The 17,709-nt window shown below is 47.7% G+C and overlaps 1 protein-coding gene across 3 annotated transcripts in view; it reads right to left on the bottom strand.

The window, feature by feature from the left end:
• PHTF1 (putative homeodomain transcription factor 1) overlaps positions 1 to 17,709 on the bottom strand; it is a 516,605-nt gene that overhangs the window by 367,055 nt on the left and 131,841 nt on the right. For all 3 annotated transcript variants that reach the window (XM_086923323.1, XM_086923324.1, XM_086923325.1), the window contains exon 6: positions 2,425 to 2,583. In XM_086923323.1, coding sequence (XP_086779449.1) covers positions 2,425 to 2,583 — 159 coding nt within the window. The remainder of the gene's footprint in view (positions 1 to 2,424; positions 2,584 to 17,709) is intronic.

The raw sequence follows: 17,709 nt of genomic DNA, 5'->3' as shown, positions 1-17,709 counted from the left end.
TGGGGGGGGGGCTTGGTGCGCGTGCGCGTCTGTGTGTGTGTGTGTGTGTGTGTGTATGTATGTGTGCGACGGCGGGCGGGGAGATAGGGGGTACGGGTGGAGGGTCGGGAATGAGGGTAAAGAGTCGGGTGAGAGACCAGGGTAGGGTAAGTGAGGGTACTGGCTCGATAATAAAGCTGACTTTAGCCCCATCACAGCACTCGGGCAGCACAAGTAGAGATAAACAAATGAAAGGTCGACAGGCTGCGTTAAAAACATGCCCTGGCTTACTTGTATTTTGGCGTTGCCACTGCTTGTTGGCTTGCAATTCAAGAATACCAGCCAGCGCGTGGGGGAAAGGTTTGGGAGTGTCATTTAGGTTTCATCCTGCAAGGATCGAGTTAAAGGTTAAAAGGGTGTGTGGGGGTTGGGGGGGTCAAAGAAAGCAAGAAGTCCTGGCTAATTAGTTATAGATAACACTAACAGCAGGAGGTCTCAGCATTTAGGGGGCCCAAACCCGACCCCCTCAATATTCCAGTGTCTAGAAGCTTACCCTCGGACAGCGCGAGGGCCGGATATGTGCTCAGTGACTGGGACCGGGGACGGCTCTCTGGGGTCAGCTCTGTCCTCTTCTATCAGTTATATCAGCTACAGACCGTCAATGAGCAGCCATGAAGCATGGAAGGTGCCTGGACACGCCTGACCTTTGTCCTGTAGCTCAGCGGACAGGAGGGCGCCGCAGCCAGGCACGAACCCACCGCTCTCCGCTCCCTGCTTCACAGTCCTATTCATTTATACACAGACCTTGGCAAAGCCAAAAGGGCGGGCCGGCAACTGAACAGGACTATCATGAACTTGGGTGCGCCGCTGAGGAGGACAAGCACACGACACTGCAGTGTCAGTACTTTCCCAAAAAATTGTTGGCGAGGCTCAAACCGGGAAACGCTGCTTTGCTCGAAGGCGCTGGTGAAAGTATAGCGCCCGCCTCATTAACACGCAAGTTTGGAGACGGTAGGAACATAGAAAAGGGACTCTACCGTAGCAGCCATCTTAGAGTGGGCAGCATGGATAACAACAATAAAAAAAACAAGCAAAATAGCCAGTTCCTTTGGGCGGGACTTCCGTCATCGGAAGTCCCGCGCACGCGTCCACGGAGTGCCTGAGAGCGGGCTCCCATGCCCGAGGGAGAGCCCCGGCTACAGAAGTCCCGAATGGCGGTAAGTGGGGCTTAGTTTGAGGGAGGAGGGGGGTGCGCTCGTGTGTATGTGTGCAATGACTGCGGCGGTGGCGGGGGGAGGGGGTCTTTGTATGTGTGCGTGCGTGTGTGTAGGTGCGTTGGTGCGTGTGGGGGGGGGGTCTCTGTGTGTGCGTGTAGGTGCGCTAGTGTGTGTGTAGGTGCGGCGGCGACGGGAGGGGGTGTGTGTGTGCCTGTGTATGCGTGTGGCTGTGTATGCGTGTGGCTGTGTATGTGCGCATGCGTGAGTGTGGGTGCGCGTGCACGCAGTCAAATCCAGCGCAAGAGAAGCGCGTGGCACCCTTTTGTCCTTCATTCCCCCCAGACCGGCAGCTATAAGTCTCCAGCCTGGACGCATCCTTCGGATGCTAATTCCAGGCGAGACCTAAAAAGACAAGTTACTGGACCTATTTTTGGACACTGCGTATGCCCCTAGAATTAACTGTGATGACAACCAAAAGAAATGGAGCCACTTCAAAGCTGAATGAATTATAAGATTGCAAGTGACTGATAATGGTATACTTGGAGGGCGCTGAGATCGGTTTATCTAATCCTCAATTACGATCCCATCCTATATGGGTTTGGACAGTAATAGCTCGTAAGTGATTATCAATAGGATTTTTGTAGCATGGGCAAACCATTATGCACATTGAAACTATGCTTCTGCTGTCCAATTGAGCACATTTCTTGATTAAAAAGTTAGTGTCTGAATGGGATTCTGCCGCCATCTAGTTACAAAACTGCTAAAGTTAAATATTTATGTTACCAGTAGATGATTTTAATGTGCACCTGTATATTAGATGACGAAAGGCTGATTTAGAGAAAAGTAATGAAAAAAGTTATGAATATCAGTGATAATGTAATATCTTCCAAAAAAATGAATGTCCACCACTGGGATCAGCATAGCCACACCGTATGAGAAGTAAGCTTTGAGTTCACAGCTATGTCAATGGGCATGGAGAACTCGACTGGGGAAGTCCTGCATCTTATATATCAGGGCCTAGCAGGCCATGGGCACTTTGTAGACATATCTTAGTAAACACAATTCATACTACAACTCTTATCATTCTTAAAAGTGTTATTTCACTAGGGATGAATCTTCAACTTTATTAAAAAGTCAAATGATTTATGGCAGCATTTAGGTTTTGTAAGGGATTAGCATATACTTTTGTTTACTGAAAAAAAGATTTCTTATACTTTTAAATGCCTACCTTGTAAAAGGTACAGGAGGAGCAGCCAGATAAAAACCCCAAATGAGGTGACCTGTATCCACCACATGCTGAATAAGGGGAAAAATACCACACGTACAATTCCTTTTCTTGTTAACGACGCCCATGGGCTTTCTGGCTTAGTTTTGGCAAAGGTGGATCCTGAAACAAAATAATTAAAGTAAGTGTCCAGATTAGAGAAACCACGTTTACATTATGCCATCATGCTACGATATGTTTTTTTTAGCTATCCGTAAATGTACGATTATAAAGCACTGTAAACTTTTGATTTGGACAAAATTAAACATAAACCTCGCTGCGAACAGTGGAAGGGTGGTTATATTTGCAAATATGAGTGCTCTAGGCGTTTGGGGTACAATAACATTTTTGACTTGCGACATGCAAGGAAGCAACGCCATAGGTGCATCCGACATCTTTTGTGGCAGACTATCACAAGCTGGCATGGCTCAGCGAGTGACCAGGCAAGCCGAGGGTCACATGGCGATGCTGGGGACTCCCCCATAAAGTGAAACTGTTCCACTGGTGGTTGGGATGGTGCACAGGCAATGTGGTCACAAAGGTATGGAGGTGCTTGGGGCGGAATAGACGAGAGAGCTCAGCACAAATGCATTAACAGCTAAGGCTCTTTGGTATACAAATGGATAGCCAAGGTGAGGAAGAGGGAGAAGGTGGTCCCAGGAACTGGCACCGCTCGCACTGGCGAAATACCCACGTTGTGGAGCACACGCCCACGTCTTGGAGCCCACGTCTTGGAGCACACGTCTTAGTGAATCTCTTTCCTCAAAAAGTTTATTTGGGTTTCGACGAAATATACACAAATAAAAAAATCTAATAGGCAGTTACTGGAATGGAATCTCAGTAAGAGCAGCTCAGTACAACCTTTACATCTTTTATCTTTGCCGACAAATGTTTAATTCTATTTTATATAAAATAAATTAAAAAACATTATATAGCTGTGTCTTTTTTAACAAGTGCTATTGTCCTTTCAGTGAGGTCCGTCACCAGATTTATGGCTGCGGCCGCACTGCATCCCCCTACAGTGTGTATGCTTCTTAAGGTGGGTCTGTCCTGCCATTCTGGTTCTTAGACACCAGGTATCTCCTTGGTGGTTCCCTAATGTCCTTGGGTCATGATATTGGCATGAGGAAGGCTTATGTATCCATCCTATCACTGCAATAGACTAAGTCAGCTAGCCACTATTCAGTGGTCAGCACCTTCTTCATACCCCTTTTCATGGATATCCTGTGCTTGGCTAAGAGCAGTGCTAAAGAGGTGTATCTCCTTTTCTTTGGTAACCCCATCACCCACCCCAGTAAGCTCATCTTGGGGGGTGGTGTCATTTCCATGTCTAGCAATTTCTCAAGCATCTCAAACACCTCTATCTAATCCATCCAATATCTACTAACACTGCGACACCTCCACGCCAGGTGAATGAAATCTCTCCCTGCCCCCTCATCTTTGGCATCTATTCTCTTCCCTGAGTCCTCTTTTGTGCAAGAAGTTAGGGGTGTAGTATAGTTGATGTGAATATTGTTTATTAATTAACTCCCCAAACAACAGGAGAGTCACCCTTGGTAGCCAAAGGGGACTGAGTAGTTAGCAACTAAACAATAATTGATTTCCATTTCATGCTTTGCTTGTGCTTTTTTATATCCACATTGGACACATCAACACATTGAAAGAGTGCACATCTGGGAAAATATACAAGTATTAATAAACCACAACTTCTATCTCACTATAGTTTAAAAAAAAAACAATTCCATTTGTTATATAAACCAGATATTAATGTTAAAAGCACACAATTCATTAAAAAGAATCTCATACATGTATACAATATTCAAATACATAAATACTTTCATTTTGTAACAAAACAAAATAAGGAATTGTTCAATAGCAATATAAACATTCGGATGACGCAGTGTTCCGGTGGAAATCAGGATGGTTCACACCATCTTTATCAGGACATATACTATGAAACCAACAGACGTGTGACCGGTTTCTCCCAAATCCGTGATTACATCTATGATTTGGAGAATACGTCGGAATGAGCTGCACTTGATAAATGGTCAGCTGCTGCCAATCAGTTGCTTCGTTTGATAACCAGAGACATTGTCTCCACCTGGCTGCATGCTTCTTGGTACTGTCCTGAGACCCATCTACCCATGCCTTGAACATGTATCATCTTGGACAATATGTCTAGTGGCTGTGGTTTAGTTTGTCTGGGGACCAACTGTAGACAGATTTGACAGTGTGAAGAAGCTTGAAATATATCAAAAATGTTAAGACTGGACATACTCCCTGATTATTAAACTCCTGAGGTGCCATAAACTTAACATCCTGATACAGATGACTCAACTTTAGTAAGCCCTAGATTCTCCACCTGCGATACTGTCTTAGGTTCAAAAAGAACCTGAAATCCGGGGTTATATCTTCAAGGAATCTCTGGGGAGTATACTTCATTCAGGCTTTAGTGTGCTTGTGCTACACAGTAAGGTAGCTCGATATTTGGCACCAAAATGTACTCTGTCATTGTCGGTATGAGTTCTGTGTTAGCATATGTCATCTCTAGGCTGTGTCCCCTTTCAGATTAGTCTCAGCAGAAGAGATCGAAACTGTCCATAGAGGGTCGCTGACACCGGCGAGGGTATGTTAGAACAGATACAGAAGCGTATAACAAGCATTTGCAATGCAATAGGTCTCGCAATAAATTAAGTTTGAGCTATTGGCATTGCTAAAAAACACCAATTGCAACAAAAGTCTATAAATTGTAGGTCAAAAAAAGTGTATTTATTTTTGTAGCAATGATGGCATGCTGCGCTTTAGGTGACTATGTTTAAAAGTAAACTGCACCATACTGCGATTGCTACAATAGTTAATTGTGGATGCGTTAACAATTGATGTGTGCACTGATGGCTGGTGGTGTGTGTGCCTGTAGAAAATGTGCACTGTTGGCTGGTGGTGTGTGTGCCTGGTGGAAGTGTGCACTGCCGGCTGGTGGTGTGTGTGCCTGGTGGAAGTGTGCACTGCCGGCTGGTGGTGTGTGTGCCTAGTGGAAGAGTGCGCTGATGTCTAGTGGTGTGTATGCCTGGTGAAAGCGTGCACTGATGGCTGGTGGTGTGTCATTTCTACAATCTCTGGGGTACGATGTTTTGCTTCTAGACAGCAACATGTGTTCTGTAGCTTTTGTTATGCTCATGCTGGTTTGGCACCCTTCTAAAAGGTTGTGGATCTTTTCGTTCTGTTACCACCAGCTTTGATACAGAACCATAATGTTGTATTTCAGTCATTCTGCCTTGCTGCTTGTATTAAGGGGAGAGGATGTGGCCTTAGGGCCAGAGCGGTAGACCTCGAAGCTGGGGAACCGGGATCGAGACTTGGCAGGGACGCTCAGCATCCTGTGATTCTGGGCAAATCACTTAATGTCCCCGTGCCCAACAAAAAAGAATATTTCCGTCTGTAACGCAACCGGGGTTCATGTAAAAGCCTCTGATATCTTCGGGTCAAATTCACGCTATATAAAACTCCGGAAAAAGACCCATAGCTTCCATATCAAAGAGAAGACCTGGTGATCACTGCCTAGCCCTCAGCGAAAGGTATCGAGCGGTGTGAGTCATGGCAGCCTAGAGGTGGCCGTCCAACCTGGGCAGGCTAGTCTACCGATGAAAGGTGTAAACTTATTCTGCTGCAGCTTAGGCACCTAGTTGACTTCGCAGTGTTGTGGTTACACATCCAAACACGACAAACAGGTGTGGCAGGTGGTGATGGTTCGGCACTCCGACACAAAACGCAGCCATCATGCAGTTTTCTAGCAATAGACAAATACGCTATAGTGTAAGCAGAGAAACTGCCCTCATATCCCATGGCTTAGATCCTAAGAGCGACCATAAGGGGGTGTTGCGGGTTCCTCTCACTCTGAGCCTCGGTGCCACTGCACCCGTTGCACCAATCGTACCTATGCCGCACCAGTGCGTCCGAGGATCACAGCCATTTAAAAGGGTACATTACTGACACCCCATATGCCAGACATGTTGGCATGGGCTACCTGGGCACCCGTAACGCTGTGGTAGCAATGTGTGGGTGACCCGAATGTGGGCGCCTAGCACGTGGCTGAGCTGTGGCCAACAATGAGCAGCAAAGAACTCTTCAGGTCTGCACTCTGTGATCGCCCGGCCACCGGGTCAAGGGTGCCTCGCAGGTCGGACAAGTACCGAGGACAATAGCAGGCCAGGTCACCGATCTTTAACCAATCTCCACCCCTGGGGACTCCTATGTTATTGGGGCAGCTGCGTCTCTGCAGCCCCAGGCCCGCTGAATGTGCGGGATTCCAACCCGCGACCCGTCTCTGCACGTGATTCTGCTGCTAATGAGCCTCAAACTGTGGAGCGAGAGACCCCGAGGGCAGGTGCTAATGGCAGGCTGCGGCTGCGAGTGAGCTCCTACCACCAGGCGACGTGCGGATTGGCTGTCTCTAGCCGTGGATGGGGGCGCGGCCTGCTTGTTCATCTTATGCCCTGCTCGTGCGAGTACCTACCTAACTCCCCGACTCATTCACAGCTGGCAATTTACATCCAATGTGCACCCCGGGATCACCAACTCAGATCTATATCCCGCGGCAGCCTATTGTTCACTATTACCATTATTAATACCCAGCAGCACTTTACGCGCATTTGAATATCGTACAGCACTTTAGACAATGTCTTTCAGCATTTTACACTGGTATTACACGGATATTAATATTGTAGCAGTATAACACTGAACATGCGATACGGGGGGGAGTGGAGAAAGCCTCCCTCAAAGATCCATTACACAACAATGCAGCGCTATAAGACATAGGCGGTATCACTTGCAAAATGGCTCCTCTCCACCGGCCTCCTCCTCCCCCGGGGGCACCTCACAATTCACAAGTCCAAAAACCGGGGTGGGGTGAACAGCCAGGGAGTGCCGGGAGGCCCATCCTCACATGCAGCCTGTGCCATCGCTTTACCGCAGACCACAGCATTACACGACAAAAGCACTTCCCTACAGTATAACACTGAACATGCGATACGGGGGGGAGCGGGGATGCATATAGAAGAGAAAGCCTCCCTACAGTATAACACTGAACATGCGATACGGGGGGGGCGGGGATGCGTACTGAGGAGAAAGCCTCCCTCAAAGATCCATTACACAACAATGCCGAGCTATGAGACAAAGGCGGTATCACTTGCAAAACGGCTCCTCTCCACCGGCCTCCTCCTCCCCCGGGGGCGCCTCCCCACGCACGAGTCCAAAAACCGAAACCGAAACCTAAAGCCTAAAAACGTGAATTGTTCACGAGGCACGTGTCGTGATCCGATTCTTTCTGCCATGCTGTCTACGGCAGAAGCTCACGCGCGTGAGCTAATCCCATTGCAAAATGGTGCGATTGGCCATCTCTTGTCTCCACTCGTTGTCGGCTGAGCCAACGACTATTCTTTTCACGGCGAGAACGCACTTTCGCCAAGGCGAGACCTAAAAAACTATCCTCCCTTCCGCATATGCCGGCAAACGATTGATTGTTCTACCTTTTCTTGTAACCTGAGGGGCACCAATCCATAGTTTCCATTTTTTAGGATTATCCAGTAGGGACCTTAATATTTGCGGTGGGGTGGCGGAGAGGGGGGATGGAGGGGGAGGGGAAGGGGGAGGGGGGAGTGGGGGATGGAATAGGTCAGATTTGCTCAAACTGACCTCAATGTCCAACATCCTACCAAAACTCTAGATCCCCCCCTAATAGTGGCAGCACATTTCCCTCAGGGTGTACCTACAGTAATATGTCATCTGCATACAGTGCAATGAATGTATTCCACTTTTGGTGTGATGCATATACTACCCTGGGGCTCCATCACCGCCACAAACAGCAACGGCGATAGTGGGTAACCCTGCCAGGTGCCCTTTGCTATGACAGATGGTGTGGGTTTAAGACCATTCACGCTGACTCTGGCAACCAAATCCGAATACCGTAGACCTATCCATTCCATCATCCCCCAGCCCATTCCAGTACAGCATACACATTTAGCCAGGACACCACTCGAACACCTTTTCGGAGACTACAAATATTGCTGCAACAGGTAAATCAGGAAAAGCCTAGTGTGACAAGACAAATAAAAGTCTGATGCTGAGGCATGTCTCTTTTTCAGGTGCGAAGACAGTGTGCTCCTGCAAGTTTATGCTAGTTATATATGACCTTTAGACTTTGGCCATTATTTTAGCCAAGATTTTTGTTTCTACATTAATCACGGACAGAGGCCTATGCAAGACACATTGAGTGTGAGGAATTCCCGGTTTTAGTATAGTTAATAGTACTCCTTTGAATAATGTTGGGGGCAGAATACTTTATGTTCAGGCCTCCTAATATATCAATAGAATTTGGGGAGCCAGGACGTCACTGAATGATTTGTAAAATTCTGCCAAAAATCCATTGTCCATGGGCCCTTGCCTCCCTCCAGATTTTTAATTGCCTCTCTGATCTCGGCCACCATCAATCATCTTGTGCTCCGGGTCCTACCCGGATTCCTTGAAAAACACTCTGATCAAACCTTTATTAAAAAAGCCAACCTCGACAGACAAGAGCTGAAAAATTATCGACCTATAGCAAGTCTCCCATTTTTAGCGAAAATTACGGAGAAAGCTATGAACCAACAGCTGTCTGACCACATAGAGAGATATAACCTGCTCGATGACACCCAGTTTGGGTTCCGTAAATATCACGGGACGGAAACCGCTCTTATTAAAGCAGCGGATGATATAAGAGCCATCCGGGACCAAGGAGGGACAGCCCTGCTGGTACTCTTAGATCTCTCCGCAGCATTCGACACGGTTGACCACAAGACCTTAGTCAACCGTGTCGAAAAAATGGGTATCCAGTCTACTGCGAGAAAGCTGCTGGCCTCCTTCCTGGCTAACAGAACCCAGGCTGTCACACTAGGCCCATTCCAATCTGCCAGTCGGTCGTTACCTTGCGGGGTTCCTCAAGGTTCATCCCTAAGTCCGACACTTTTCAACATCTATGTGTCGGACCTTGCTAGTGTCATCAAAGCACATGGGATGAGCCTAACCTCTTACGCTGACGACACGCAGCTGGTGCTGGCCATTAAGGGTGACGGTCAGGAGGTGGCCGAACGGTTCCAATCTGGCATGACAGCCATAGGTGAGTGGATGGCAGGTAACTGCCTGAAGCTAAACTCCGACAAAACGGAGGTAGTCATCTTCGGCAATCTTTCACCATCCTGGCCGACATCCTGGTGGCCATCAACTTTTGGCACCCCACCTTGTCCTACCTCCAAGGTCAGAAATCTGGGAGTTATGTTTGATGACCAGCTCAACTTTATGGCCCATGCCAACAAGGTAGCTTCCACGGCCCATTTTAAACTCAGGATGATTAGGAAAACCCTGCCTTTTGTACCTGACACGGCCGCTAAGACCCTGGTCACATCACTGGTCCTTACCTCCCTAGACTATTGCAACGGACTCTTTCTGAACGCTCAAAAAAGAGTCACAAAAAAGCTTCAGACGGTACAAAACGCGGCCGCACGCCTGCTATCCAAAACACCCAAATTCGCCCCCATCTCAGACACTCTGAGAACTTATCACTGGCTTTCTATCCAAAATAGGATAAAGTTTAAAGCCATGTGTATAGTCTACAAGGTAATGCAGGATCAGGGGCCTCGTTTCCTTAAAGAGCAATTAAAACCTTACAAACCAGTCAGAGCACTCCGCTCCTCTGCACTGAATCAACTAATCACTCCACGTAGTAGGACAGTTACATGGGGCGACCGTCGCTTCCTTGCCGCAGCTTCCAAGATCTGGAACACCCTACCTCACTACGTTAAATCCAGCCCCTCACTCCTACAGTTTAGGAAAAAACTGAAAACGTGGTTATTCGACCAGTAACACAATCATTCAGCCCACTGTACCTACTTCTAAGGAGAGACATTACTGCAGTCTAGCGCCGAGACACCCAAGGGTATTTGGTTGCGCTCTATAAATGCCAGTAATAAATAAATAAATAAAATAATAAATGCCAAAGCCTTTGGCTTAATTGCATCCCAATTAATTTAAGGAAGCCAACAGAAAGTATTCCCAAGGTCTTGTTTACACCCCCCCCCCCCCCCCCCCACCCACCCACCGGTAAAAAAAAATGGTGGGGAGCCACGGCCAACTGCCAATTAGCTCAAGGGAGCCACGGGTTAAAAAAGTTTGGCCAAAGTTTGGCCAAAGGGGTTCACGCTCCATCGCCACAGCCAAGCCACTGTAGCTCTATTCAAGAAGTTAAACAGTTCTTGTTTTGGGGGTAACTGTAGTAACCTTTACAGATCTGAATAGAACAACTTAAATCAATTCCATATTTCTAGCTCTCTCCAAGTTTAGTTTCCATCGTTTTCTTCGATCACTACATTATTCTGCATCACCCATATGGCTTTACTGGGCCCCAGAGTTTTGACAGGGGGCCTTTCTCCCCTGATCGACAGGCTGCTGAGTATTTGCCAATTAGCCAAGCCTCGGATTCTGCTGTGTCAATGTAATTTTAAGCTTCCCTTTATTACCATTATGCTGGTAATAAACTTATTTCCTTTTCCAGATCCCCCATTTTATCTCATAGTACATGTAGTACTCCGTTCTGCTTTCCTATACTTAAACCCTGATGCATGCCTTGAAAGTCTGTTATACTGCGCCCAGGGTCGGTACAGAGGGAACCTATATTTACTATAAAAACACGCAGCAATAGCTGGTCTCATCTGTGTCCTAGCAGCAGAGTACAAAGTTCCCCGGAGAAGGTGTGAATGCGTGGAGATAAGGAATGGTATAGTCAAAATGGTGACTAGAAGGGTTCCCTAGTCGGAACTTGAAGAGCCTCATACACCCAGAGTATTAGGTGTGAAACACACCCTTACTGGAGGGTATCCAGTGTCATCATCGACTCACTGCCCCTCGACAGACCGGCGCTGCAATGTCTGCCGGAGTACCCGCAGGTACTCTTTTAGCGGGGTTCTTTAGTTCCTTGCCGATGGTGGGTGTGAGTGAGGAGATAAAGAAGTGTAGTCAGTGTAAACGTGAGTGATAGTAAAAAGGGTAAAACAGTCCACACTGAATTTTATTAACGTGGCTGGTTCCCTGGTTAAAAGGGGTGAGAGGGGAGCTAGAGACCGTAACAGTGTACAGAACTTTAACTCAACCCCCTGGTGTGGTCAACATGTTTCTCGCCGGAAGGCGATTCGTCAGGACCTAAATACAGTGCTACACAGAAAAACACATATGAACTAAATGCTCATTCGATATGTAGATGGTAAATACAACCTCTCACAGTCGGAGAAAAAGGGTCCTGCTCTATTTAGGCGACCTAGAGGTAGGGGAAAAAAAGGATTAACAAAGAAAGAACAGGGGAAGTCACATAAAGCATTAGTGACTATTATGCACCCAAGGTATATCGTGACTATGGTGACAAATCTCCACTTTGTGAGGGTTGACAGGGGTATTTCTGTGTGAAGGGAAAGTAATTGTACCAAGATGTGGTTGCAAAATCCCTTCTAAAACTGACGCAGGTGGATCTCACACTGGAGGGTAACCATCGTGCGCTAAAAACAGAGCTAAGGGGTGAAGCCAAAACCTGTCATAAAAACACCCAATAATCGTAAAAAGCGAGAATGTTCTTACCCTAGGGGAATTGGATAAGGCCTCGCAGCATGCTCCCGTGAGGCCAGCGCTAATAGGTTACTGGAACCTGTAGGGATTGGAAGGAAGGTCAGGGTTGGCAATAGGACCAGTAGTTTAAGGGGGGGCTAAGGATTCAGGAAGAAAACACCCTGTAAGCTGGTGGGGAGAGTGGCCTCAATGGTGACAACCCTCAAAAAGAAATAACTGGCCGGAAGGAATCACGCAATGCAATGGAAACTGGGATGTTAGGAGGAGGGAACCCCAATTATTCTAATAAAGGGGGAGCACTAGTATGATGCTAGGTGCACAGCGCATTAGCAAGTGTGCAACACAAGGTAGAGACCGGTACCTTAGAGACGAGGCAGTCCGTGAGGGGAACAACATTCTTGATAAATGCAAAAGTAAAGAATGTCAGACTAATCATGTGTGGTGCTCACATGTCGCTGAAGTCGAGTGGAACCTACTGCTGGTGGAGTGTGCCCTTTGAGGTTGGTGGCGTGAGGCGAAGGGAGAGGGCGAGAAGCAGGGAAAAGACTGCACCCACATGGGAAGGAGGCCGATAGTAACACAGCTGTTGCCCTTTGATCTCTTCGTTAAATAGCCATCCTCTTAGGGAGCTGCAAAGGTTGCCGGCAGGGATGGGCAGGGTGTGGAATAAGGTAACAGGCCACTGCCAAGCGGGGCAAGGGGAACTAGTGTGAAGCCTCGGTGGACTCGCATCGGTATGGTTGAAGTGGTGTTAACATCACTGGGTATGAAAACTCGCGCTGGGCTCGCTTCTACAAAAGGAGGCTCAGGGGTTAGAAACGACAACAACAAGCTTACCTTGAATAAGGCGCTGGAACGGCGGAACACCTACCCCTCAAGCTCGCGGCACCTGGTCAGGGTGCGGAGCAGCTGGTGAGGGATTACGCCGGTGTCCGCCATTATGAGGGTGGAAGCCTGATGACGTCGGGATGGCATCGTTAGTGGCGCTCCCTCGCGCCTAACGCGCATGCGCAAGCTGGATCCACTAGCCAGGTGTTGTTTACATTACCGGACGGCTTGAAGTGGCGGCCATGTTGGTAGGAGCGTGACAGGAGTGTAGGTTATATCATGCTAGGGGAGGGTCCCCCAAGGTGGCCGGGGAATGGAGCAAGAGGGGCGGACACCCATCCAGTGAATATAATAGATGTCAATATAAATAACGGGCAAGTCAGAACCGCCGACTAGCGTGTGTCACGCGGGCTGCATGTGTGCTAGCCCAGTGCTGAGGTCTGGCCCTGTACCTACAAACAGATGGTGGAGATCGGTTTTCATCTCGGCGGGAGTGCTGGTGTCAGGGGTGAGGATTCCCTCAAGTGTTGCCTGATTCAGTAATGAGGAAGCCTAAGTGAAGTAGGGAAAGTGGGTTGTAAATGCAAACCAAGGCACTGTGTCAATGCGTCAAGAAATGAGGGGGGCTCATTAATTTAGACAGATGCTTGAGAAGTCCCTCTAGTGGGCGAGAATCCACCAAATCATAAGAGGTGTGTGAGGTAGTGTCTGGATGGTACTCATGCAGTCAGTGGTGATGGGGGAAGTTGAGCCTCTGTTGATGGAGTAGTTGTATTGGTAGGGGAATCACAGTCAGTATCTGTTAAAATGGCAGTCTGTGACTGGATATTGTTGGAAAGTGGCCAAAAGGTACTGGCCAAGGATGATTATCAAGAGGGCGGTTATTGGGGGTACGCACCGGGCAGGCTAACGGGACGTAGTGGTTAGGTACGGGGTCTTATCTTGAGACGGTCGCCCAAGGAATAGCGTCATTGAGCCCCATGGTGTCTAGCTGGAGGCGGTGAACCTATCTTTGTTCAAGTCTAAATAAGGCTTGTTTGTTCATGCCTGGTTGGGACTCAAGCACCAGCCATTGGATGCCGTCAGCAGAGTGGTTGTGTAGATGGTAATGTTCATACAATCTCGTATGGGTCTTTGAGCATCGTATGTTGCTTTTGTGCTCCGTTATTCTGAGCTTCACCTGTCTCATGGTCATCCCTACATAGAATTTGTCACAAGGACAGATGAGGAGGTAGATACACTTAGAGCTGTTGCAATTGGTATGTCTATTCAATTTCCACAGGAAAGACTCTGTTAACTGGATCTCTTTGCACTGCTTGGTCTGAGGACAAACCGCACAGCCTCCGCAGGGGTAGTGTCCAACAACAGGTGGAAGGTCCCACAGTGTCCGTTGTCCAGCACCGGGTTGTTTCTTAGGGCGTGTATGAATCAGGGAGTCTTTGAGGTTAGCCGTGCGTTTAAAAGCGAACCTTGGCTTAGGTAAATCAGTGCCCCCTGAGTTGAGAATGTCCCAGTGTTTGTTCACTGTCTTTTTAATGAAGTTAGAGTTTCGGGTGAAACTAGTGACGCACGTTATTAGGTCATCACGATCTTTCTGGTGTACTTCAAGGAGGGCCTCCCTATTGTTGTTAAGAGCTCTCTTGCTGGAGTCACGTACTAGTTTGGTGGGGTACCCCCTGTCAAGTAGTTTATGTTGTAAGGTTCTTGCTTCTTGCCTATAGTCATCCTTTGACGAGCAATTTCTACGGACCCTCAGAAATTGACCAAAGGGAAGGTTCTCGCGCAGTGCTCTCGGGTGGTGACTGTTGAACAGAAGGAGGCTGTTTCTGTCTGTCTCCTTACGGAACAGAGTGGTGCTCAGACCAGCTGGTCCTAGCCGTATCATGAGGTCAAGGAAGGGGAGGGCTGTCTCTGACATGGTCCCTGTAAATTTCAAATAGGGGTTCTGTTGGTTAATCCAGGTACAGAACTGGTTGCAGCTATCTCGGTCACCCCTCCAAAATATCAAAATGTCGTCGATATAACGACGCCATGATGTAAGATGTTGTCTGAAGGGGTTCGAGTCAGAGTAGATAATCTGGTTCTCAAAGGCCGCCATGTAAATGCAGGCAATACTAGGAGCAAAAGTCGAACCCATAGAGGTCCCCCTAATTTGATGGTACATCTGTGATCCATACTTGAAGTAATTCTCCGTCAAGGCGATACTCGCGCAGGCCATGATAAATGATATTGGGGTAGGCGAGGACCATTCCTGCTGCATGAGGGCAGATTCTACGGCTTCTAGTGTGGCTGCTTGGGGAATGTTAGTGTATAACGCTTCCACATCAAGCGTTAATAATAGGTCCACCTCATCTCTGCCTTCAATCGACTCTATGAGGCGCAGGACATCTCTTGTGTCTTGTAGAAAGGAGGGTATTTCCTTTACAATGGGTTGAAGGAATACGTCACAGAACTTTGATAGTGGCTCGAGTAATGAGCCAATTCCCGAGACGATGGGTCTCCCTGGCACTGGGCTGGTCCCTTTATGAATTTTAGGCAGAGTATAGAAATAGGGGACCACTGGGTCCGTTGTCAGAAGGAACTCTGCTTCATGTTTAGAAATCTAGCCATTAGTCTCGCCTTCAATGATGAGACTAGAGATGTCTGTAATTAGTCTATTGGTTGGATCTGCTGGGAGGGGTCTGTAGTGGGTAGTGTTAGCTAATTGGCGCTTACACTCTGTGTCATAATCAATGGCGTCTTGTATGACGGTTGCTCCCCCTTTATCAGCTTGTTTGATGACGATGGAAGTGTCGTTACCCAGGGATAGTGGCAGCACATTTCCCTCAGGGTGTACCTACAGTAATATGTCATCTGCATACAGTGCAATGAATGTATTCCACTTTTGGTGTGATGCATATACTACCCTGGGGCTCCATCACCGCCACAAACAGCAACGGCGATAGTGGGTAACCCTGCCAGGTGCCCTTTGCTATGACAGATGGTGTGGGTTTAAGACCATTCACGCTGACTCTGGCAACCAAATCCGAATACCGTAGACCTATCCATTCCATCATCCCCCAGCCCATTCCAGTACAGCATACACATTTAGCCAGGACACCACTCGAACACCTTTTCGGAGACTACAAATATTGCTGCAACAGGTAAATCAGGAAAAGCCTAGTGTGACAAGACAAATAAAAGTCTGATGCTGAGGCATGTCTCTTTTTCAGGTGCGAAGACAGTGTGCTCCTGCAAGTTTATGCTAGTTATATATGACCTTTAGACTTTGGCCATTATTTTAGCCAAGATTTTTGTTTCTACATTAATCACGGACAGAGGCCTATGCAAGACACATTGAGTGTGAGGAATTCCCGGTTTTAGTATAGTTAATAGTACTCCTTTGAATAATGTTGGGGGCAGAATACTTTGTGTTCAGGCCTCCTAATATATCAATAGAATTTGGGGAGCCAGGACGTCACTGAATGATTTGTAAAATTCTGCCAAAAATCCATTGTCCATGGGCCCTTGCCTCCCTCCAGATTTTTAATTGCCTCTCTGATCTCGGCCACCATCAATCATCTTGTGCTCCGGGTCCTACCCGGATTCCTTGAAAAACACTCTGATCAAACCTTTATTAAAAAAGCCAACCTCGACAGACAAGAGCTGAAAAATTATCGACCTATAGCAAGTCTCCCATTTTTAGCGAAAATTACGGAGAAAGCTATGAACCAACAGCTGTCTGACCACATAGAGAGATATAACCTGCTCGATGACACCCAGTTTGGGTTCCGTAAATATCACGGGACGGAAACCGCTCTTATTAAAGCAGCGGATGATATAAGAGCCATCCGGGACCAAGGAGGGACAGCCCTGCTGGTACTCTTAGATCTCTCCGCAGCATTCGACACGGTTGACCACAAGACCTTAGTCAACCGTGTCGAAAAAATGGGTATCCAGTCTACTGCGAGAAATCTGCTGGCCTCCTTCCTGGCTAACAGAACCCAGGCTGTCACACTAGGCCCATTCCAATCTGCCAGTCGGTCGTTACCTTGCGGGGTTCCTCAAGGTTCATCCCTAAGTCCGACACTTTTCAACATCTATGTGTCGGACCTTGCTAGTGTCATCAAAGCACATGGGATGAGCCTAACCTCTTACGCTGACGACACGCAGCTGGTGCTGGCCATTAAGGGTGACGGTCAGGAGGTGGCCGAACGGTTCCAATCTGGCATGACAGCCATAGGTGAGTGGATGGCAGGTAACTGCCTGAAGCTAAACTCCGACAAAACGGAGGTAGTCATCTTCGGCAATCTTTCACCATCCTGGCCGACATCCTGGTGGCCATCAACTTTTGGCACCCCACCTTGTCCTACCTCCAAGGTCAGAAATCTGGGAGTTATGTTTGATGACCAGCTCAACTTTATGGCCCATGCCAACAAGGTAGCTTCCACGGCCCATTTTAAACTCAGGATGATTAGGAAAACCCTGCCTTTTGTACCTGACACGGCCGCTAAGACCCTGGTCACATCACTGGTCCTTACCTCCCTAGACTATTGCAACGGACTCTTTCTGAACGCTCAAAAAAGAGTCACAAAAAAGCTTCAGACGGTACAAAACGCGGCCGCACGCCTGCTATCCAAAACACCCAAATTCGCCCCCATCTCAGACACTCTGAGAACTTATCACTGGCTTTCTATCCAAAATAGGATAAAGTTTAAAGCCATGTGTATAGTCTACAAGGTAATGCAGGATCAGGGGCCTCGTTTCCTTAAAGAGCAATTAAAACCTTACAAACCAGTC

This window comes from Lissotriton vulgaris, chromosome 5 (genome assembly GCF_964263255.1).
Source record: "Lissotriton vulgaris chromosome 5, aLisVul1.2, whole genome shotgun sequence".
NCBI classification, from domain to species: domain Eukaryota; kingdom Metazoa; phylum Chordata; class Amphibia; order Caudata; family Salamandridae; genus Lissotriton; species Lissotriton vulgaris.
This window is presented reverse-complemented; position numbering and strand designations above follow the sequence as displayed.